General features: G+C 36.8%; 2 protein-coding genes across 5 annotated transcripts; one reads left to right on the top strand and one right to left on the bottom strand.

Moving 5' to 3' along the window:
* Positions 1–1,211: 1,211 nt before the first annotated feature.
* On the top strand, positions 1,212–17,428 carry LOC100373100 (NFX1-type zinc finger-containing protein 1-like). Of its 4 annotated transcripts, XR_014929693.1 has the most exons (6): positions 1,212–1,361; positions 5,377–5,604; positions 9,024–14,622; positions 14,752–14,839; positions 15,677–15,719; positions 16,104–17,428. XR_014929693.1 is itself a non-coding variant. In XM_085500182.1 (4 exons), the coding sequence occupies exons 2-3, from the start codon at positions 5,435–5,437 to the stop codon at positions 14,611–14,613; spliced, it is 5,760 nt and encodes a 1,919-aa protein (XP_085356308.1). In that variant the 5' UTR covers positions 1,212–1,361; positions 5,377–5,434; the 3' UTR covers positions 14,614–14,622; positions 14,752–17,428. The 4 variants fall into 4 exon arrangements, 1 of the variants encoding a protein (XP_085356308.1); XR_014929691.1 differs by having other exon boundaries at positions 14,752–15,719; XR_014929692.1 differs by having other exon boundaries at positions 15,677–17,428.
* Positions 17,429–19,345: 1,917 nt separating this feature from the next.
* Positions 19,346–24,188, bottom strand: LOC144361802 (uncharacterized). Its single transcript, XM_078013610.2, has 2 exons — positions 23,969–24,188; positions 19,346–22,084 (listed from the first exon to the last, which is right to left on the bottom strand). The coding sequence occupies exons 1-2, from the start codon at positions 24,072–24,074 to the stop codon at positions 19,668–19,670; spliced, it is 2,523 nt and encodes an 840-aa protein (XP_077869736.2). The 5' UTR covers positions 24,075–24,188; the 3' UTR covers positions 19,346–19,667.
* Positions 24,189–25,429: the final 1,241 nt, after the last annotated feature.

Here is a 25,429-nt window from a genome sequence, read left to right on the forward strand (position 1 = left end):
TGTAGAATTTGTTAGTTTGATTTGCTGTAATGTACAGTTCCACCAGTAACGTATGACAAGGATCGATAGGAACAATTAATATTAGTATTTATCTCTGTGGGGGACGGGAGGAGGGGGGGCATGTCACACACGGAAGTCATACTGTATAATCCATAACGTCGTCGGGTATGACTTAGACTAGTAATATTACTAGTCTGAAGTTACGACGACTGTGTGGGTCCAGGGTACCTTTAAAGCGGGGGAGTCATCACCTGCGCATGCGTCAGATGGTCATTCACTTCGGTATATCGATTTCATATGTAGTCAATCTTCAATCTTGTATACATCCAGAAATCTAATATTTTGATATTTGTTTAGTACAGTCACAACTAGAATCAAGTCGAGTATTTGGCTTTTTTTCATCTTTTTACATAGATCACGTTACGCTTTTCTGATGGCTATAGCGTGTCATTGTTTACAAACAAGCGTCTACCCATGAGCCTTTGCGTTTTTAGCGTGTGTTGTTATCAACAACTCAATTCCCGCGCGGGCGCAGGTGACGACCCTCCCGCTTTGAACATTGAAACGAAGTTGTAGATCGAGTAGGAGCGTCGTAAGGTAAATTCGCAGTGTTTTCCCTATTTAAATTGGGGACGATCATTACATATATATACTCGGCAAGAATCATAAACAATAGATTATTGAGTTGATGTTGTTACTTGCAAGACATTAACGGGAAAACATGCGCCATGTAAACTGAAATTACAAACCTATCCAAAAAAAAAACAAAACAAAAAAAACAAAAACAAAAAACAGATATGAATTTACTATTTGCTAACCTGATATAAATATAGATATAAAAGAGGCTGACTATAAACAATCTGTGTGTGTTGGGGGTGGGAGTGGCTGGAACTACTTTGTGCATAATTTGTTTCACGATGCCCTCGCTGTGACATGTTTCTCTTTCAAGCTGCGCACAAGACAAACTAACATGTGCGGACGATAAAAACATGTTGGTTTTAATTCTTATGGAAGCTTATGAATACATGTGTATACGAGATTTTCCTATCTGTAGTTATTCTGTAAAATTTTTGCTTTCTTTGAAAATCACCCGAGACACTATGCCGGGACACTATGAGCAAGCCCTAACTCGGATAGTATTATATCACACAAAAGAAGAACCGACTCAAACTTAGAGGGCGCACTTGTATGGGTTTTCCAGGAAACGCACGAGTCATGATTTCGTCGAATTGTAATATCAACATTTCCACGAAGCCCTCACGCTATATTTAGGTCGGTAGTTTGAAACAAGATTACATACATCGTCCATATTTAGTGGAACAGATTTGGCGATTTTGAACCTACAGTTTTTGCCTATGAAGGTGAGTGTTATCATACATCGACATCAGTGACTCTATTTCACGATTCACGCTAACAAACACTATGTCATGTCACAGCGACATTCTACTTTTCAGAGACGTGACGCACATACGCATACACATATAGAAATATATATAGGACATTTTCCTTTTGTTTCAACTGTGTAAAATCGTGTTTGTCAATGTATTGAAATTTGTAATAAATCTAACTTCTAAAACAGAAAGAAGTATGGGAATTCCATTATTAAACCACTGTTGTTAACCGTTCATCGGTAGCATAGGGGGCCCGGGCACAGGGGTTGTAGGATCTGACTCATGATCAGTAGGAATTAACATTGAATAGGGTCGACCCCTACCCTGGGCTAGTGTGCCACTACGCAGATTGCGGGAATTCTATTATTAAACCCCTGTTAACGAACCCGGAACGGCAGACATTACGTCAGTTTGAACTTTGACCTGCACACACAATGAGTATTAACATGTCTGACCCGTCATATATTTATAGGAATAGTACGCCCACAACTCAGATGTTGACGTTTCTGTGAGGAAGTAAAATACTGAAGAAAACTACGAAACTGTAAACAACTAGAGCGATATTATTAAATCGGGGCGTGTGATCGTCGCGTTTAACATTTCATGAAATTTAATTTGTACGCGTCGCATTACACTTTGGTATATCGATTTGATATGTAGTCAATCTTCATTCTTGTATATGTTCAGAAATCTGGGGTTTTTGAATGCATTTGATATTTTTTAGCACAGTCACAACTAGAATCAAGTCAAGTATTTTTTTTTTCATCTTTAGAATTTTTACATATATCACGTGACAATGTTAACATTATTGATCCGCAATCAATAATGTATCAGAAGTGCTACTTTCAACATTTTAATAGAACCAATCAACACTAGTATTTGCCATGTAGTATACGAACAACATACGACGAAACATTCTGCTTTAAAGCGGGAAGAGTCGTCACCTGCGCATGCGTCAGATGGCCATAGCGTGTCTTTGTTTACAAACAAGCGTCTACCTATGAGCCTTTGCGTTTTAGGGTGTGTTATTATCGCTTGGGACTCAATTCCCGCACGCGTGCATGTGACGAACCTCCCGCTTTAATTTCTGAGACGTGACGCACATGATACACACATATATATGTCTAACAGTGTAAATAAAAAGAAAGTTTACGATTTTCAATTAATCACTGCTATTTGTCTGCGAGTGATGTTTTTTTGTTTTGTTAGAACAACAAGTTTTCGAACGATATTATTATGATTGATATCACGTCAGACCAGTTATTGTCTAATTGAATATGCAATAGTCTGAATGTTATTTTGAAGCCCACAAAGAGAGGCGAATCATGATTGTAACGATTAATAATTTACAAATTATAATTATAGTGAATTTTGTCTTCCCCGGGAAGGGGATGGGAGCTAAATTCCACAGAGGGTCCATCAAAGCATGCATCCATTACTCAACTCGATCTAATAGAACGTCTCTCATCTACGCAGCCAGTAATAGACATAGAGGGCGCTAAGCCAGCGGCTCCGGCTCCGGCGGAAAACAATTATTCTAGTTTGATCATGATGACCTTATTGGATATAATATTTCATCGTTAATTTCAAATATCTATAATATCTCCTCATGGAATAAATGGTCAGTTTTGTAATTACAAAGATGTTTGGAAATTATAATCGAATTTGTTTGATCAGATTCGAGTTTCCAGCCCTCGTCTCATCTCCATTAGCTGTTCAGTATTCAAGTTTGTGTAAGCTTCCCACTACTGTATTGTCGTCCCGGGGGGTGGGGGTGGGGTGAAGAACTGGAATCAAGTCAATGTGGGATGTCCGTCTAACATACAACGAGTAATTTCCTTCAATGTTAAGTGGTTAGTCATTTGCATATCAGTTATACCCGGTACTGAAACAAATTGTTATTTTTTTGTCAATACCTAATAACTAATGTTATTATACATTTCCATATGCAACAGGTGCTTCACACCACAGGAGATATATTCAGTTTGCCAGCCTATTCAACATCTAGGAAATGTTGAAAAAAATATAATCACGCGCATACATGTATTGCACTTTTTAATGTTTAGCCTATAAAGTAATATTTCACTTTTAAGTTTATTGCGTTCGATGGAATGTTCACAATAAATCTAGCAACTCTAAAAACAATTTACCGGGGTATATAAAGGGTCTTTGTGTCATCATTTTTAAACAGTCGAAAAGTGGAAAATGAGTATGTAGGACGTACAAGTAAATTTCATACAAGTATTCTTATGTGATGTAAAACAATATATATTTTTTTTCAATTGACCTAATAATTGATTACCGTGAATGGATGAAGTCTATCAGCCGGTACGCAGCCAAGCGTTTTGACCGTTAATGGGCGCGATTATTAGATTTGAGTATCGCCACCAACGGCACGAAAACCTGTCTTTATATAAATGCGGGAGTGATGTTGTAATTTCTCACGGTATTTTCTTTTTGTGTTATTCTAGAATTTTGGGCAAAAATCATAATTTAAAATGATGAACTAATATGCAGGTCTCAAATGCAAAGTTGTCCTATAGGTTTTTGATCAAAAATCAACGAATGTATTAAAATATCACAGTCAGCTGGCGCACACGTGATAATAAAATAAATACGATATTTACTACATGGGGGCCGCCATCTTGAATGACGCATACAACTAAATAAGAGACAAGTTGTGAAACGCGTTTTTCAGATTCCTACAAATCAGGACAAAAAAAACAATCTTTCACGTTGGGGTTTAGTGTTCTTGGTTCTTCGCGTAATTAGGTGTTCGTATGCAAGGGATTTTTCCACACAAAAACGACGAATTCGGCCGAATTTTGTTATCGGTTGGCTTAATATAACCCCAACGGACCGTATTTTTGTGAAAGATTGGTATTTTTGTCCTGATTTGTATGAATCTGAAAAACGCGTTTCACAACTTGTCTTTTATTTAGTTTTATGCGTCATTCAAGATGGCGCCCCCATATAGTAAATATCGCATTTATTTTATTATATCAGATGTGCGCCAGCTGACTGTGTAAAATATTATGCAATTTGCAATGACCTTCGTATTCACCTTTCAAAATCAAAACATTAAGTTTGGCGTATTTGTAAGTGTCGCATTTTTTTTTATAAAAAACACTTTTTCATTTTCTGTTTTGACTAGGACAAAAAATATGTTCGAATTCATGTATTCATGTTCGTGTATGATAAGCTATTTTCGTTCAAATACAACTAAAATAAATAAATTTTATTATCGTTTTCGTACTTATCGTGCCACACGTTCTACATGCGACGATATAGTACTATGAATAATAGAAAATCGCTCCGATGACCCATTTTTCCTTCGAGGAAAAATGATGTGTGGCGATTCTAAAAATACCGCTAGCACGAATCAAGCGCACTACTTAGTACATAAGAACTAGATTTCATTATATATGGCAGAAAATTTCAAATTTTCAAAGACTACGGTGTTCAAAATAACAGTTTTGCTGGCCTATCGGAAATACGTAATTCTACAGCCGACATTTAAAAATTGTCACGTGACCTATGTCTAATAAACGCCCTCTGTGACAGTGGGTTGCGTTCCGGCTGTATACCATGCTTACTTATATTAGATGTAGAAAATCCAAGATGTTTCCCTCATAAATATTAAAGCGGCAAAGTCGTCGCGCAGCGCGTGTTAGAAATCCATGCAAGCAAACAGTGTACATTACACGCGTTGTATACGTCGATATCGGTCCCATTGCGCTACAGGACGCGGTGCGAGTACTGCAGCGTTAAATATTTATATCTATACTATTTTTTCCGATGAGCTGTTTGTCACGATAATTTCTATAACTATGTCTTGGAAAAAAATTGAAAGGAACATATTTAATCTATAAATCACCTCACAATTTGTTTACATAAAAAACAAACACACAAACAAACGAAGAACAAAGAATTGACATACACTTCAATAAATACTAATTTTGTTTCAATAATATTGCTGTTGTAGGCAATGTGTTGTCTGTCTATGAGACGGACCATACGCTGCTAAAGTTGTTTGTGGAGTTATGGATAACTACGGACGCAATATTCGGGGAAACGGCCGTGGTAGAGGAAGAGGATGGGGCAGAGGAGGCCGTGGCCAGAACCAAGGTGGCGGACGTGGACATGGAGACTGGGGCGGAAGAGGAGGTTATCGTGGCCAAGCACGTGGTTATCAATCAGATGCTAGACCACGGTAGGTTGCTTACTAATACTATTGATTTATTCACTGAACTATTAATAATTAATAATTATTGAATATTGTCACTGAAGCTGAGTGAACTATTTTTTTTTATCGAAAGTAACAGTGATGATCGCAAAGATTTGTACTAACGAGTGTATCATGTCCTGCATGAGGAGAACTCACTTAATTAAACACTGAGCTAATTAGTTTCAAAGAACAAAAATCTAATAATAAACAGCAACATTTCTGTGAAGTAGTTTTGTTTTGTTTTTTCTGAAACTACTCGTTGGAAATTGTACTAGTTTCACTGAAGACGTAAGTTATCGTTACGCGTACTCATACACGGATTGTTAAAATATACAACATTTGGCATTTGGTAATATATGTTTTAATTGAGTTTTAATAACGAGCTTGCTAAATGCATGGACAAAACGAAACGAGGGAATAATACACGTAATTTCGACCCCAGTTCTTTGACATTCTTTGTTAGTCCCCGTTCGGACGCAGTCCGAAAACGGGGACTTATGTTTTGCCCTGTGTGCGTCCGTCCGTCCGTGATCACCTGTATCTCGAACATGCAAACTTCACTCATACATCACACATTATATGGGACATATGCACATGCATTTTTTTCATGATCCGATTAACGATAGCCGAATAGCGGCCATTTTAAGGCCGAAAATGCATCAAAATCGCACATTTTCACCATTCCGGACCCGGATCTCAGTTATGCATGGACGGATTTTGTTCAAATTTGGTACATACATTAAACATAATAGGACCTTGATGCACGTCATTTTTTTTTTTTTTGGATCGGGTTCGAAATGGCCGACTGGCGGCCATTTTGTTTTAAAGAATTCAGTTCTGGATCCGTATCTGAGACATGCTTGGATTGATCGAGTTCAAACTTCACACACACAAGGTACATCATGTCACAAATATGTATGTGCATTTGTTTCATGATCTCATTAACGATAGCCAAATGGCGGCCGCTTTAAGGCCGAAAATGCATTGAAATCGCACATTTTCACCATTCCGGACTCGGATCTCAGTTATGCATGGACGGATTTCATTCAAATTTGGTACATACATTAAACATAATAGGACCTTGATGCACGTCATTTTTTTTTCGGATCAAGTTCGAAATAGCCGACTGGCGGCCATTTTGTTTTAAAGAATTCAGTTCTGGATCCGTATCCGAGACATGTCTGGATTGATCAAGTTCAAACTTCACACACACAAGGTACATCATGTCACAAATATATATGTGCATTTGTTTCATGATCTCATTAACGATAGCCAAATGGCGGCCGCTTTAAGGCCGAAAATGCATTGAAATCGCACATTTTCACCATTCCGGACCCGGATCTCAGTTATGCATGGACGGATTTCATTCAAATTTGGTACATACATTAAACATAATAGGACCTTGATGCACGTCATTTTTTTTTCGGATCAAGTTCGAAATAGCCGACTGGCGGCCATTTTGTTTTAAAGAATTCAGTTCTGGATCCGTATCCGAGACATGCTTGGATTGATCGAGTTCAAACTTCACACACACAAGGTACATCATGTCACAAATATGTATGTGCATTTGTTTCATGATCTCATTAACGATAGCCAAATGGCGGCCGCTTTAAGGCCGAAAATGCATTGAAATCGCACATTTTCACCATTCCGGACCCGTATCTCAGTTATGCATGGATGAATTTTGTTCAAATTTGGTACATACATTAAACATAATAGGACCTTGATGCACGTCTTTTTTTTCGGATCAAGTTCGAAATGGCTGACTGGCGGCCATTTTGTTAAAGAATTCAGTTCTGGATCCGTATGCAAGACATGTCTGGATTGATCAAGTTCAAACTTCACACACACATGGTACATCATGTCACAAATAGATATGTGCCTTTGTTTCATGATCTGCTTAACAATAGCGGAATGATGGCCATTTTAAGGCCGAAAATGCATCAAAATCACGTATTTTCACAATTCCAGAACCGGATCTCAGTCATGCATGGATGGATTTTGTTCAGATTTAGCACAATGTGTTGTACATATGCAGGTGCATTTCGGTCATGATCTGCTTTGAATGTATATGTCACTCAAATGTGAACGGAACGGGGATGTGTCATTGACAATGACTTGTTTTGATTGGCTGAACGAGACCGAAGAACGATTTGCGAATTCAGTTCCCTGATTGGCTGAGAACAGTTCTATTTTTATTGTCGTGTTGCGGTTTCTTTTATTTTTACTGGACTACGTCTTCGAATATTATCAAATAAAAGCCAGATCGCGCGGTAAAGTCTCGCAAACATTTCCTCCACACACGTAGATTGTATAAACTACAAGTAATTTATTATAGATTGCAACTAATGGTTTCGATATTGTTCCAATGTTTTGTAATGGTTGTGTATGGGTGAGCTGTGGGTTGTTCAAGTCTAGTACATGTACTCATATGATCTTCTTGACTTACTGGGAAGCTCGATAATATTCCTGACTAATTTACTCAAATGTTCACATGTATTTTAATATCGCACAAAACGACCTTAGCCCGACCTCCCGTGAAAAAAAGCGAAAACGAACGAGGCGCCACACTTTTAAGGGATGACAATCGAATGCACAGACCATGCAGCCAACCAGAAAAAAATGAATATGCAAATCTTGTGTCGCTTTCGTTCAGCCAATCAACTCAAAGAATGTGAACGAAAGGGAGTCGAAACGAACAAAAGTACAGCGTCTGACCAATCATATTATTCTTTTCGTTTCGTTTCGTCCATGCATTTAGCAAGTTCACTAATTACATAGACAACACCATGACGCCAAAATGACCTCAATCAATTGGTTTATAACATGGCAGAATGTCACTTACTACTATGTATAGCAATGGTGTATGTGTTGTTTCTTGTTGAGAAATAATAATATAAAACGAGATGGCGAAACTGCAGTATTGGTTGTGTTTCATTAGTTTTATTGTACTTACGTTACTATTGTACTATTGGTTTCGAGGACGTAAAAAGAGACATATATAGTTTTCTTCGAGGGGATACACACAGCGTTCGAGAATGATTTTTATAGTCTCCAGAAAAAAACATAATAATATTAATAATCAATTCAACTTAAACTATAGTTTGCGTAGCTTAAGATTCCGCTGGGTATGGTATAGTTTATATTAATATTAATAACTATACCCTACCGCTCTTCTCACTAACCTTAAGCGTCGCAAACATTTCTATATTAGGTTACAATTTGTATGATGTTGTTTCTACTTTGTTACATTTTATTTGTTTGAACTGCTTTTGCGTTTAAATCCAACATAACCGACAACATTTAAACGTAGTCCAACTACATCAAAAGTTTATTCAATGGACGTCCCTGTAACCCGTAGCAATCATGGTATGTATAAGTTTAAATATGTCTTAATATTACAGATATAGAAACAATAGAGACAACTATTCAGATACAACTGCAAGGCCACCAGAGAAAAGGGTGAAACAGGAAATACATTCAATTGGTTACAAACGATTACAAGAAATTAAAACTAAAGATGCCACAGAAATTGTGCTGACTCTGAACACAGGGCGAAGTGGCTTGAAGGAATTGCTGGCTGAGCCTCTTATTCGGAAAGACCTATTTGTTCTACTACTGAGTGCCTTGTCCAAAGCCTGTGATTGTGATACTTCTCCACAATTATTAAACGGCCTACTTGGCACTTTAGTTTCTACTGACTTTTTAATTCGACATCTCACCCTGTTTTTTGCACAGCTGCCTGCCGAATACAGCCACTGCAAAATCCAGGAATTCCCACAACAGATAAAAGATGCTGTGAAAGTAATGAAGACAATTCTAGATCGTATGCCTGACCATTTCGTGGATATAATTCCACCAACCAGTACTCTTGAAGGTGCCATTAATCAACTGCGGATTTCCAGTGATGTAATAGATACTGAAATTACGCTGATGCTCGAAGACCTGAAACAGATAACAGGGGATCTTATGCAAACCCGCAAAAATGATAAACATAAAGACATGTTGGTTGATCTATCTGAGGAAGAGCCTCCTAACAACTTCCGAGATATTCCTATTTTCCCTGATGTTAAAGATATTCATATGGATGTCGAACCATTCATTAGACCAAACATTGTCTCTGGGGGATACAAAGGAGTGGAACACTATCTCGATGTTCAGTTCAGATTGCTTCGTGAAGACTTCATGGCTCCTCTACGTGATGGTATATCAGCTTACCTGACCATGCAGAGAAACCCTCAAGCAAAGGGCTCGAATCTACAAGACATACGGCTCTATTATGGCGTGCACATTGAATACCCTTTGTGCACCTTGCATGGAATTGTTCATAAAATAAAGTTTGATCAGACACGACTGAAACATGTGAGATGGCAGTCAAGTAAAAGATTGATATATGGATCTCTGCTTTGCCTGTCCAAGGATGATTTTAATACTCTTATATTTGCCACCGTAGCTAATCGTGATGCTAAAGACCTTGAACAAGGATATCTGGAGGTTAGATTTGAAGACTCAACACAAGTTTCAACAATCTTACCAAAGGATGAGTTTATTTTAGCCGAGACATCAGCATATTTTGAAGCCTACAGGCATGTCCTGCATGGTTTACAAGAAACAACTGAAGAAAACATGGCATTCAAAAAGTACATTGTCAAAGCTGCTACATCCGTTGATTCACCTATGTATTTGCGAAGGGGATATGCAGCATATGACTTACGACCATTAGTGGAAGAACCGAGGAAAGTTAGTCGTAATAGGCATTTGAATTTGGATGACTCTGATGGCGATTATGATTCTGATTCTGAAGATGAATATGAATACAAATACAGCTCTGAACCCCGCCTCAATCAATTAAAAAATGTGCCCTTGCTACAATTGAATCGATGGCCAAATGCAGCAAGCTTGAACTTTGATGAGACACAGTTAGCTGCTGTACAGACAGCATTGACCAAAGAATTTGCAATCATTCAAGGTCCACCAGGAACTGGGAAAACATATATTGGTCTTAAGATTGTGAGAGCACTGCTTTTTAACAAACACATCTGGGGTGTGAACAACTTAACAGGCGAGAAAGATCCACGACCTATCCTAATTGTGTGCTATACCAATCACGCTCTGGACCAGTTTCTTGAAGGTATTCAGAAGTTTCAAAAGACTAATCTAGTAAGAATTGGAGGTCGTAGTTCAAGTGAAACATTAAAACAATATAACTTGAATTACCTAAAATCACAGATTCGTACAAGACGCAATATTCCAAAACATATATTTGCTGGATTGTGCTCTGCCAGAGATGATATGCAGTATTTGAAGGAACCAATGGAGCGAGCTGCTGAGTTAATTGAAACTACCAGAAAGGGGATATTGAATGATGATTGTCTTTTGCCATTCATTTCTGATACCCACTGGAACCGTCTCAGTGATGTGACTTCATCAATTTCTCGAGAGTACATTGGTATCCGTCAAGTTGGAACTTCCATACCACTCTGGCTTGGTCTTACTGGTGAGGTATTTATGGTTCAGAATAGCAAAAACAAATCAGTGATTATGCACAAAGATGTGGATCATATTGTCAAAGAAGATAAGATGCTTGCTGCTGCTGCTGCTGCTGCTGATGATGATGATGATGAAGAAAACTTAATCGATTTTGAGGAGGAAGCTGACATTCTTCAGTCCGAGCGGTTTTTAGATGATGAAGATGATGATAATCTTTTTCTGTCACAGATTAATAACAAAAAAAGGGGAGGTGTTGCCAACCTAGCAAATACAAATATTGCTATGGACCTAGATGCAATTGCCCAGCAATCTGACAGAAGATCGTCTGTAGTTGGTGGTTGGACCGTACAACGAAAAAACAAACACCAATTGAAGCGTGATATTATACGTAAGTTGAACAGTAAAGACATGATGTCTGAGCAGGAGGCTTCCAAAATTGTTGATATATGGGCATTGAAGATAGATGATAGATGGAGATTGTATCGACATTGGGTAGCACAGTATTGTGATGAGCAAAAAAACATACTCGGAAATCATCACCAATCCTACGAAGCAGCAAGTAAGCAACTGTCAGAAATCCAAGATCAAGAAAACCTTACAATATTGAGAGAGGCTCTTGTCATTGGCATGACAACTACAGGTGCTGCCAAATATCGCAAATTGATTCAACAGGTTCAGCCCAAGATTGTTATTGTTGAAGAAGCAGCTGAGGTATTGGAGGCTCACATTATCACTACACTGACCAAAGGATGTGAACATCTCATTCTCATTGGTGACCATCAGCAGCTGAGACCTAATCCAACTGTTTATAAGTTAGCCACCAAATTCCACCTGGACATATCCCTTTTTGAAAGAATGGTAAATAACAAGATGAGTTGTGAAAGATTAGGCCAACAGCATAGAATGAGGCCAGAGATAGCTGAAATGATGAAACATTTCTATGATAACCTCTCCAACCATGAATCAGTCATGAATTTTGACAAGATAAGAGGAGTATCTTCAAATATATTTTTCTTAGAGCATGATTTCAAAGAAGAAAATGTCAAAGACACTAAAAGCAAGTCAAACATTCATGAAGCGAAATTTCTAGCAGGATTATGCAAGTATTTCCTCCTCCAGGGCTACTCTCCATCCCAAATTACAGTTTTGACAACTTATACAGGTCAACTGTTTGCTCTTAGAAACGAAATGCCTAAACGACTCTTTGAAGGTGTCCGAGTTTGTGTTGTAGACAACTTTCAAGGTGAAGAAAATGATATTATTCTACTTTCTTTGGTGAGAAGTAATGAGGAAGGCAAGATTGGTTTCCTGAAGATATCAAATCGTATCTGCGTGGCACTCTCAAGAGCAAAACAGGGTTTCTACTGTATTGGAAACTTTGATCAGCTTGCCAAAGAGGGAGATCTCTGGAGCAAGATCATTCATGATATGAGGAAAAGTGGACGTGTTGGAAAGCACTTGAAATTGACATGCCAGAACCACCCCCAGAATGTCATTCCTGTTTCAAAATATTCCGATTTCAGTGCAGCCCCGGAGGGAGGTTGTACCAGGCCATGCGAATATCGCCTTGATTGTGGCCATAAATGTGAGATGGTATGTCACCCACGTGACCAAGACCACAAGGAATATAAGTGTAGAAAACCTTGTGAGAAAGTAATCTGTGAGTTTGGTCATAAGTGTGCTAAATATTGTTACCAGCCCTGTGAAAGTAGCTGCAGTGTTGCCGTGAAGAAATTATTGCCTAAGTGTGGCCATTCCCAAGTCATGCCATGCCATAAAGATCCAATATATGCTGAATGCAAATCTCGCTGTGCAAAGAAGCTTCCTTGCGGTCACTCTTGTCTTAAATTGTGTGGAGAGTTGTGTACACAAAGTGATGAGTGTAAAGAAGTTGTTCAGCGTACAGACTGGCCTTGTGGACACAAAGTAAAAGTTAAATGCTCAGATAAACCTGATGTATGTCCTGCACCTTGTAATACAACACTAAAGTGTGAACACACATGTACAGGAAGTTGTGGAAAATGCCGAAGTGGTCGACTACATATACAATGCACAATGAAATGTGGCCGAACATTGGTGTGTGGTCATAGCTGTACTGAGCCATGTACTCGCAATTGTCCACCATGCAAAAAAAAATGTGAGAATCGATGCAAGCACAGTAAGTGTCCTAAGAAGTGTGGTGACTTGTGCAAGCCATGTAAGGAGCCATGTTACTGGCAATGTATTCATCAAAAATGTACTGCAAAATGTGGTGATTTGTGTGTCAGAACACGGTGTGACATGCCATGTGAAAAAATACTTCGCTGTAAACATCCCTGCATTGGACTGTGTGGTGAACCATGTCCACGAAAATGCAGGATATGTCACAAAAATGATGTCACAGAAATATTTTTTGGGACTGAGGATGAAGATGATGCTCGTTTTATTCAGTTGTTGGACTGTCCACATTTTCTTGAAGTACAAGGTTTGGATCAGTGGATGGACATGGCTGAGAGTGGAGACTCAAACCACGACATACAATTTAAAGGATGTCCCAAATGTAAAACCCCCATACGAAAAAGTAATCGTTATGGTAACGTCATCAAGCAATGTTTGGAAGATATCCAGAGAGTAAAGCAGAAGGTAATTGGTGATGATAACAATAGACAAAAAATAAAGAGACATCTGAATCGTGAACTCCTTGATGCTGAACAGGGAGAAAATCGTTTGAAGCACTCAATTTGGAGAGAACTAAAGAGTATGCTTCAGCTTGATCTCACTGAGGAGCAGCTGGTTATGACAGAAAATAAAATCCTATTCTTAAAAGAAATATCGAAGATTAGGAACCGAGCAAATAGTAGCCGTCAACTCACATCGCTACGTTCAAGATTATCTGCTCTTGGCATCAGAAGACATCTCTTTTATGGTTATAATGGTGGTGATAATGAGTTTTTTCCAATTGAAGATGAGTTATCAAAGCTTGAAAATTGGATAATGAAACCACGTTTACGTCTCAGTGAGCAGGAACTTGAGGATATCAGCACAGAAATACACAGACAAAGTGTTTTCTGTAATCTCATCACAATGAAATGTAATATAAAGAAAAATAAAGTTAAACTGTCAGATACAGCTACAAGATACTTGGAAAAAGCCGAGAGAATACTTTGCAGTTCTATGCCCTTAACAGATCCACGAGATGATGAAGTCAAAGAACTTTTAAAGTGTGTCCAGAAGCTACACCCAGAATCAATGGCAAATATATCAGAAGAAGAACGTATTATGATCGTTAAAGCAATGGGATTTACTCCTGGTCATTGGTTTAAATGTCCAAATGGTCATATATATGCTATTGGGGATTGTGGTGGGGCGACAGTAGAGGCAAAATGTCCAGAGTGCGATGCAGATATAGGAGGGAGACATCATACACTGCGATCAGATAATAGACTTGCCAGAGAAATGGATGGTGCATCATATGCTGCATGGTCTGATCAAGCAAATATGGAAAATTATGAGTTTGATGAATAACAAGCACGGGTATGTGATAGTAATATAGACACATATCTTCTTCAACTTTTAAAACTGCCTTAGCAGCCTGGTATGTTTTATTGCACATTCAAATATATTACCATAATCATAATCAGTGTCCTTTCGTTTCGTTTCCAGGAAAGTGATGGCTGCATTCTGCATTCAACCATTAACCGACCAGGAGAGCAACTGTTTGAAGTGTGCGTGTTCACCAAGAAGAAGTCATGTAAATACAACTATGAAATTAAACTGGTTTTTTTTTTTTTTAAAGATAAGTATTGAAATGAAGCATTTGGAAATCTAAACCGAAATTGTAATCACTGGGTGATATGAATATTAAGTTCATTTGGTTCATTTACCATAACATATTGTTCAAAGACTGGAAAACAAAAATACAACTTTATTTAAGATCTAATTTTGCATTTGAGACAGAAATACCAGAATCTGAAAACGACATTGTACCTTTTGAACAACAGAGTAGATTATTATGAGAATTGAGCTTTGGGTTACATTGAACTGTGGGTTGAATATATGAACTTAAATCAAGGCATTCTAAGTAGTTTATTACATACGTTATTTGTATTTATACAGTTTTTTGTTTAATCACTAATTTGTTGACCAGTATTGAACTTGTATAGATCTCACTGAAATTATTGTATATGTATATGTATTTTGTTCGGGTGACGTCCACTACATAGTTTGGGACGAATAGATAAATGACAGTCATATACAGTTACTTTGTACAAAGTGTAATGCAATACTTTCTTTCTCAGATGTCTCGACACATGTTCTCCTAATAACGATGAGATTTCATCCATTGCACATAGCATCATTTTTTTCTGCATAATCTACTCCCGGCAATATGTTGAAAATACCAGGTCGTAATATTTTTGGAAACCTAATCAATTACTAATAGCACAACCTATTTTTTGTCTTGTTGAATCCATGTCTACCGATGAAATGTTGAGTTGTATTATACACTATTTTTGTATTTGATACCTCCTTGCATGCTTAACTGCTTATATTCACGTATGCTCTAATTGATGTACACAAATCTTTCAAGGTGGTTGATATTGGTTGTCAAGTTGGTTGCTACTGAGCATTATGTAAGTATAATTAAATGTTATCAAATTGAAAACTGTCTAAATTAAATGTATACTGTTTTTTTAATGTGTATACAGATATTATTAGGGCTCATACGCGTAACAAATTTCAAGATATTCAGAGATACACATAAAATGACAAATTCACATAGAATTTTGCAAAAATGTACTAGTGTAATATTTTTGGTGTGAATCTTCATAAATGAAAAAAGTATTAGCACTTTATAGGTATAACTACTTAATGTTCGTTTCTGAGCAAAATTATTTTCAAGTATTGAGTCAGCAATATTATTTTATGTAACTAAGTTTGCCTATAACTCATTACATTGACTGTGTTTGTGCTTGTTTGTTTACATTTTGTTTCACGGCAAATTTATACTTTATTAGTTCTTACTTCAAGAGTGAACCATTGTCGTTATGAAGATAAACGAAGAAAATCGATTGACATATTTAGCTGGTATTGTGGTAACATTATTGCTGAATAACAGTCTTTATACGCGTTTACAGTGAATAGCGATTCAAATGGCAGTAATTATTCAAAAATATCTGTTAGTTTTGGGATATTCTCTCGTACGTTTAATAATGTCGCCAGTAAGCCTTGTAACCAGAATATGAGTTTAGCATATAATTAATGGATCTATCATTTTATTCCTTTATTTCGATATTGGTGTCTATTATTGTATTTTAATTATGGCATTGTTACAAAATGTGTTGTCTACCTAAATGATATATATTATAAGAAAACGATAACAAACAATTGTTTGCACGTAATATACAATATGTATATATATATTCAACAATTATTATTTTAGACTTATAAGATATTATACAACTTTGTTATTAACTTTTCTTTGCCTTTATTCTATTGTTTATTTCTGCATAATGTACATATGATAAAACATAATCCGAGCATTCTGAATTGTATTTTAATTTAGGGATTACAACTACATAGCTAGTGATATAAGATAGCATGCTATATATTATATATAATGACGTGTTAATTGTTGTGAACTGTTTTCTTACTACATTATTAACGATTTGATTGTAATAACGGTGAAATATTACCAGGACTTACAATTATAACGCGACAGTATGTATGACTTGTAAATCTTGTTAACATATTTAAACATCCCCTTTCATCCGTTAATGCACTATTCTGTCCCTTATGAAATGGAATTACATAAGGCAATAGGGATTCACGACATGAATAATAATATAATACAAATTAGAATGTCATTTATTCTATATATCTACATTTTTATTTTATTGAATCACCTCGAACAATGTTACATTGTCTCGTTTCATTGCGTTCACTTTTTCGTGGATCTATGTACCCATGATATTTGGAGAAGTGAATGTGATGAAAGGAAATAATGAAACACAAAAATAAGTCGTTCTCTCGCACTTGCGGAACCGATGATTATTCTACCATTTACGGGGTATTAATATTCTGTATATTGCTTTGTAAATTAAGCGTTTAGTGTGTATTTGCTTTGTTACATTAACTTTAAAGCGGGAGGGTCGTCACCTGCGCACGCGCGGGAATTGAGTCTCAAGCGACGATAACAACACGCTAAAACGCAAGGGAAGACGATTGTTTGTAAACAATGACACGCTATGGCCATCTGACACATGCGCAGGTGACGACTCCCCCGCTTTAAATTATATTACATTACGATATATGTAAATAATAAATTCTATAAAAAATCAAACCATCGTGCATTAATTTTTTTATTTTTATCAGTAATTGTTCAGAGCACTATAGCAATAACTCGCCACAAGGTCTGGGTTTGAGATAATTGATTGGCTCTTAGTAACCATGAAACCGTCCACATGTTTGTTACGGAACAAGAACATGTTACGTGGAGTTGTTAATGTAAATGGATATTTTCTATAATAACCAGTTTACAAAAGTGACCACCGAACATGCCAACGACGTTATTGTAGACTGATCCCCATTGACCAGAAACATAGAACAGCTACACAAAAAATTACATACTGTGACATCCTTGAAAAGTAAAAATCATATTAATTACTTTAATTAGTTTTGATAATCTTGTACGAGATACTAATACGAGATCAGGCCATGTAAGTTGTTGGGTGAGTCCACGCAGAAAAAATCCCAGTAGCCGTTCGCATTTTGAATTTGCGGCAAATCATGACATGACCGTTGGCGGTGCTGTGCGATTCTCTCGCAAAGCGTTATAATTCAATGTGAACATACAATAGTTTCTACACGCAAGCACAAGGTCGCTTTAACTATAGTATTTCAACTGTAACTATATTATTGTAGAATTCTTAAATAAATATCCAGAAATCGCGTATAAATATCCAGGTTACGATACACAGTATAATAGCAAAGCATAGATCTACAGTTCAAGCATAATTTACATAAGCTTTGAATAATAACGTCTTTAAATCTGGAACAGTTACGCAACCAGGCTTAATGCGAATAACATTATGAATACTGTATATTACAACATGAAAGTGTTCATTCCACAACATTATTCCAACCATAAAATACAATCAGAATCAATTGTTACATAAAGCAGAGTTCTCTGAAATGCCATGTTGCATTTTTATTATCATTAGAATCAATTATTTTGCAGATCGTGAATAAAATAAAAAGAGTAATACACAACTGATTATATATATATATATATATATATATATATATATATATATATATATATATATATATATATATATATATATATATATATATATATATATATATATCTATATATATAGCAAATTATGTAAAATATGGAAAAATTAATTTCTCCAGTAACACCCCCAGACGTTACATGAAAGAACGTGACTGTACTTTCGGTGACACTAGTGATTGATACACACGATATAATATAGCCACCTAAGGTGATTATTTACATCATCACGTGAAACGATTTTTTGGGATAATAGTATAAAATTTGCAACTATACGTCCTAAAAATAAAAATAACTAATTGCGTGAATGGTATGCGCACTAATTGACTGTATATAACACTCGCCATTGATGTTATTCATATAAATTACATATACAAAACAATATTACATCATTATGTCTAAAGCTCATTAATACAGTATATAATTATGCCATGGACGTTTATTAATTTATCTTTCAATTCGAAATAATCATAATTGTCTTTTACATATAACGCTAAACTTGTAATACTATATTCATATGCATATATATATATATATATATATATATATATATATATGCAGTGGGTATACACTGAGATAAACATCTTTATTTTGTGTGAAAGTAATGACAAAAAAATAACATAATATTTTTTATAATATACAATTGTTCTACCCATGTTGTACCATGAGAAAAGCCGATCTATGTTGTGGCCTCTTTTATTCGTGAGTGTACTATTCTGTCTCGTATGAAAACAGACTATGACATTGATAATAATACAAATCACAAATGATTTCATTTGTCCCCGTATGCATATACAATTTCGCAGATGATGTATCAGTTCAATAAATGTGTTACATTTGCTAAGTCAATTGCTGAATTTTATGGTATATAGCAGATATACACTGTAATTTCAAAGTGTATAATTACAATTACGTATATACACGTTATTATTATATTTATCATGGCCGTAAATGCCTAGAGAATGACGTATAATTAACATGTTTTATTTACATTAACAAACACTGTATATTGTAAAATTTAAATTGGGTCTAAATTTGCTCATTTTTGTATTAACTTCTTATTTACACATGACTTAAAAGTTTGTATTTATATTTTGTAGTAAATAAATAAACGATGCTTAGACCGATTAATATTTGTTCGAAAGTTTTATAGAATCATGGTACCTTGACTGTTTTTTTTTATTTCCACGAAAACCATATCAATATTTGACAAATATTGCCCAAATAACACTTCATACTGGCCAGATGTTACGCCCACTCTAATGTTAGTTATCACATTTAAGTTTTATATTCTGTAATCTGAATCCGTGTCGGTGCCCGTTTTTTGTTTGGAATAAAATACAGTCTGAGGAGAAGTGAATCGCGTTGATGGTCCTGCCTCAATCGCACGGTCATCAGACACGCTGACTATTTCTTCAGAATGCACTGAGTCTTCGGGGAGTACTGTGCGTGTTGTCCTGGTTGTAGTTGTTGTTTTGGTAATCGTGTATCCATCTTCGTCTTCCTCTCTTTCAACATGTGTTTTGACTATTGCATCTTGGTTGCCGTTGTCCTGCCTCTGAACATTTGTGGTCATAATCTTGTCATCTCCAGAGAAAGATTTCAATTCTGACCATCTTTTCTTCTGTAGGTCTGCATCTGTTGTGCTTGTGCGATAAATTTCCCACCCATTTTTGGATTTGTTAGTGTCTACCCCACGATTGGCTTTATTTACAGTTTTAACAATTACATCTTCACCTCGCTTGTCAATGCCAGTTGCTGCAGTTGTCACAGGCGGACTATATTTCTTCATGTATACTTCCTCGGGTTGTGTTCCTTGTTCTGAGAACTGTGTCTGTGGCTGGACAAATGTCCCAGGGCTTATCATAGACGCTTTACTAAATGCTGTCCATACTCCAACTTCAGTGTTGGTGTTGGTAGAAGCTGCCACTTTTCGAACTATCTTTCTTTCAGCTCCCATTCCATTCATGTATGAAGTAGTTGTATTTCCGCTTTTGAAGAGTGGTGAACCATCGGATGGTTCCACAACATCAGAGGTTCCATGTGTGGTTGTAATGGTGTAAGTATCTTCTTGGTTAATCTCGGGCCTCCGTGCATCTTTCCGAACAACACGCATGAGTACTTCGTTGTCTTCATCTGTATTAATACCTGCTCCTTGTACATTTCTATTCACCTTGCGTCTTATATATTTATGGTGATATTGTGTATCGGCGATACCTGTTTCCTTTGGAGACATAGCGGATGGTAGAACGTGAGTTTCATGGCTGTCTTGATGAGTTATTGCCATAGGTTGCGCTTTTTCAGAGATGTATCGCTTATGTATAACATGATCTTTATTATCAGTTTGAGTTGGTATAGTTGTTTTTATTAATGGCACGCGCCTGATACCATGTTCTTCTAGCATGGTTCCTCTTGTATCATGTTGTATGTTTACTGTTCTTTCCGGTACTCGTGATTCGATATATCTTTCTTCAATGCGACTGCCCTCGGTTTGTGTAGTTATTGTTGATGCTTGTTCTCTTGGCCGTCGATTGACATAGCGTTCGCGTAGATATGTATCTGGGCTGTATGATTGATTATGTACTACATGCTTCTCGCGGACAGCATTGGACAAGTCAGTTGTCGTCCGAGACGTGTTAGGCAGCTCTCGGAATATGGTCCACTCCCGCCTCCAGTCAATTTCATCGTCCGTATCTACACCGACTGCACGATTTAAAGCATATGCGATTTTTACAGTGTTTTCAAGAGGATTTTTTTCAGTACTGGTACTCACATCGCGGCATAATACCCATTCTGTCTCTTCGGGTTCTTCATGTATTATCGTCTGCAGTGGACCAGCTGGGGGTGAATCTGGTCTGCTCGTAACAACCATCTGCATTGGTGTTAACGGTGGTGTATCTGGTCTGCGTGTAACAATGATTCGCTCCACAATCCTTTCTGTCGGATCTGTGTTGATGCCTATGGTTCGTGTTTCCAATGTTTCAACGATTTCTTCTACAACGGCCACAGGTTGAACTGGTACTTGGGGCACTGGAGTCTCTTTAAATGGAGGCGGGAAAGGAGGTTGATATTCAATAAGGGGAGGTTCTGGGTCACGTTCAGGCTCAGGCTCGGATTCGTCTTCATAATCCGCTTCAGGAGGCTCCATTGTGTCTGGAACTCCGTGCTCCCTTAAGTAAAACGGCTTGCGAAATATTGTATAGTCGATTTCATCATCTCTTAACTCATCGGGTTCCACTGGAAATTCGCTAGCCTGGGGATTCACACGTCGCTGAAGCTCCGGTGATGGCGGTAAAGCAACAAAGGTAAAACCCGGGTTTTCAAGCCCAGACTGCTCACTTTGAACGAATTGACTGTTACTTTCATGCCCATCTCCTGGGTATGCATTAGCTATTACAGGGTTATAATAATTATATTGCATGCTTTCTTCATGAGGTTGAGGCGTTAGTGCAACTGCTCTTTTTGCAGACTGTCTAGCATTTCTAGTATCATTGGCGTTGCTGTTCTTGTTTCGTCGGGTTATCCTATGCACGTTCTTTTTGAATATTTTTTGTATCTTAACTTCTTTATCCACAGGCCAACAACAAATGCAACAGGACACACAAACAGCAACGAAACACAGTATGGATGTAGCGATGACGCTCACCCAGAATCCTTCACTCAAACCAGTTCTATTTGCCAGACCTGCAAGGGCTGTTCTCCCTGTAAATATACAGTAAGATATAGGAGTTAGATAGTTTATTTATTCAGTTTGAGAATAAAATCACTTCTTAATCATATATTTTCAATTTGAAATGCTGCGCGCGTTCGATTTTTGAGTTAATAGCCAACGTATTATATACGCGTTGTATAAGCACTGTGACGTCATTTATTTACATTTTTGCCAACCAACATGCAAATGTCTAATAACAAATGTCGCTCATCGATTAACATTAGCGCGCGATCTGATGTGACAACGTTGTCCGTAAGTTATTTTATTAACAGGGTCAACTACACGTATATTTAAAACAAGAGCAGAGAACAACACCGCCAACCAGTCACTGCGCAGGCGCGCAAAACGTAAACAGCCTATACGTTGCATGGGGCCGATTTCGAGCACTACGCGACGCAACGACCACTGCCCTTTCTTATTTAAAGCGGGAGGGTCGTCACCTGTGCACGCGCGGGAATTGAGTCCCAAGACGATATCAACATATGCTAAAAATGCAAAGGCTCATGAATGCTTGTTTGTAAACAATGACACGCTATGGCTATAAACGATCATAACCTATACCATGATCTGCTTGTATTAATCTAAAACAGAATGAAGCAGCAATTTACTCTAAGCTCAATTAAGTTAACATTTACGAGAAGGCCGCTATTATTAGTTTCTACGTATTTATTTGTAAATAATATTTTCACGTCACAATCAACACTCCAATCACCTATTTACCTCAATGACCAAATATATAATAATATATTTCTAATCCCTGGACCCTTTTCTCATCTGATGAGTTGCTACTATTTTACTATTTTTAAATGCGATGATATTTGCAACCGTGTGTGTCCTATATATATATATATATATATATATATATATATATATATATATATATATATATATATATATATATATATATATGGCCCTATCCTAAGCATAGCAACGTATATGTATGCGAATTAAATGTGTTGGATTTAAAAGAAATAACTGCTTGCCAATTAAAAATCAAATACAGCACTACGTAATTGTGATTTACAATCACAGATGGGAAATGTTTAAACCAAAATATATATTACGGAACTATCATCTAGGTGAGTTCAACCACGTTGTTGATCTGGGTTAGTGGCCTCCAGTGGCGAAAATACAAAAAAACTGTCGTTTGAATGTAAACCAAAATATCAACACTAGAGGGCGAGATGATTGAATAATTGATAGTTATTTCCATTTGTCGGTTGGTAATTACAATGTTGTAGTATAAACAATATATAAAGTATTGAATTATGGAGTTATTTATTTATAGTTTCCTCGCCGAATATTAAAAAGCATGTAAACATCATAGCACAGGAATAGATACCATATCACCGTGACGACGATGCGCCGCAATGGGATTGCGCTGTGTGGGAAACTTTGTCTGGAGTGCAGTGGAACAACTAAAAACTACTGCTTTCATATTAAATGTAATTGTCGCGACTGTCTATATACAACGATTTTTGAAATTCACTGACAATTATGACTAAGACCGGCCCACCCATCAACAAACCAAGATAATTGATGTAGTGTAAAACGCCCTTAGTAACGAAGTACGGGCATCATAGTGGCAAATGTCGCCATATCGTATAGTTGGTGACAATATCTCGATTTTGTTTTGGCATGAATAATTTAAATACGAAGACATAAAAAAGGAACGAAATAGAGTATGAAATAATATTTTGGTACAGCACTTTGCATTCATATTTTTTATAATTATGTAAATAGGGTTGTAAAACTTCGTCAATCATCTGCGGTTTGCTATTAATTTATATTGAATATAGCGTATAAGGTCTAAGTAACAACTGTTGACAAATAAGAATATTTGATTTCCATTTTAATATTGTACATGAGCATACCTTGTGTAACAAGCACTGTCGGTGTCTTAGTGGTCAAACTCTGTCCATACACACCCAAGCCAACGTCAACAACGCAGTAGATCAGTAACCATGCGGTTCCCTTCATGTTGCATCAGTAATCCCACATTTAGACGGGACGCATTTGGTACAAGATGTCTGCTACCATCGGGAGCGTTGAGATATGCAGCAAACATAATATGCACGGGTCAACGATGAGAAAGCTATGCCAGGGAGTTGTCCGCAAAACAATCACCGATATAATAGTGCATTTCAATGGTAAGGGACATTATTGAAAAAAGCATGAGTGCACCTTAGGGTGTGTCTTCACCGCATAGTGCATCCATAATAGAAGTATTCATAACAGATAAAAACAGACACAGAGCTATATAAAGTTCACTCATCCCTGATGAATAGTATGAAAAACACTGAATATCTCACAAATCAATTCGCCTCCGTTCAATATTCGTTTATATAATTGTTGTTAATCATTGTGATATGATAACTATCATCATAGTTGATACATATTGAGTTTTGTTGCTCATTGTGTCGATTTTATCGATATTGTGTTCTTATGGCATGTTTCACACTTAATATTGACCGATGTCTCTAAGCGAAATGAGAAGGTATTCGCATCATGTACAACATAAGTCACGGTGCACGTCAACAAAGTGTTAAACTGTGTTCGCTTAGAATAAACAATATAGTGTGATAAATACACTATATTATTTAGTTTAGGGTAGGGGTAATTTATTCATTTTACTCCAACAACAAGGGGTTTATTTCAATGAATATATTGTGTGATTGGCTGCCCATACAAGTGAACTACTTAGGTTTGAGACTGTTTATCAATTGTGGGTGTTGTTTGTTTGTTGAAATACATATAGACTGAAGCACGGTTATGACTTTTTAAATATTTTGTTGTTTTTATGAGTTGGTAGCTAGGATAGAGTGAACCTTTGAAATACTAGTGCACCTTAAAAATATTAGGGGTCACCGTCACGGATTTCAAACAAGAGACTCCAAAAGTTCAAGGTCTCATAACATCATGATGATAGCTATGAGGAACATTTTCTTAGCTTAATCTTTGACAACTTAACGATATACTGCCGGAGTATTCTGAACAGTTTGGTTCGGGAGATTTAATTTGCGTAAGTTGTAATATTGCCCTCCTGCGTTTGTCGAAAATAGTCTTTGGCCATTGTAAAAACTAGCAAATTGAACTGTGTTCTCGATATCGCAAGGGGTTGCAAATATTCTACATTAACCTGATAATGTTCTTTTTATGTCCCGGCATGCATAATGCATAACAATAATAACCCAAACAGCTATAAAACATGTTTTCTAAACGAGCCACCCTTTCCCCGAGCCCCACCATGCGCTCCTGATTGACTGTGAAGTTTTACGTAATAATAATATCACATGCACGCATTCCAGTCACTAAGGCATATTAAACAGCTTATG

Source organism: Saccoglossus kowalevskii, chromosome 6, assembly GCF_978046115.1.
Source record: "Saccoglossus kowalevskii chromosome 6, keSacKowa6.1, whole genome shotgun sequence".
In the NCBI taxonomy this organism is placed as follows: Eukaryota; Metazoa; Hemichordata; class Enteropneusta; family Harrimaniidae; genus Saccoglossus; species Saccoglossus kowalevskii.

Coding starts and splice junctions, on each gene's coding strand:
- LOC100373100 (XM_085500182.1), top strand. CDS start 5,435: ATGGATAACTACGGACGCAATATTCGGGGAAACGGCCGTGGTAGAGGA. Junction 5,605..9,023: donor CAATCAGATGCTAGACCACG/GTAGGTTGCTTA, acceptor TTAATATTACAG/ATATAGAAACAATAGAGACA.
- LOC144361802 (XM_078013610.2), bottom strand. CDS start 24,074: ATGAAGGGAACCGCATGGTTACTGATCTACTGCGTTGTTGACGTTGGC. Junction 22,085..23,968: donor GACAGTGCTTGTTACACAAG/GTATGCTCATGT, acceptor GTATATTTACAG/GGAGAACAGCCCTTGCAGGT.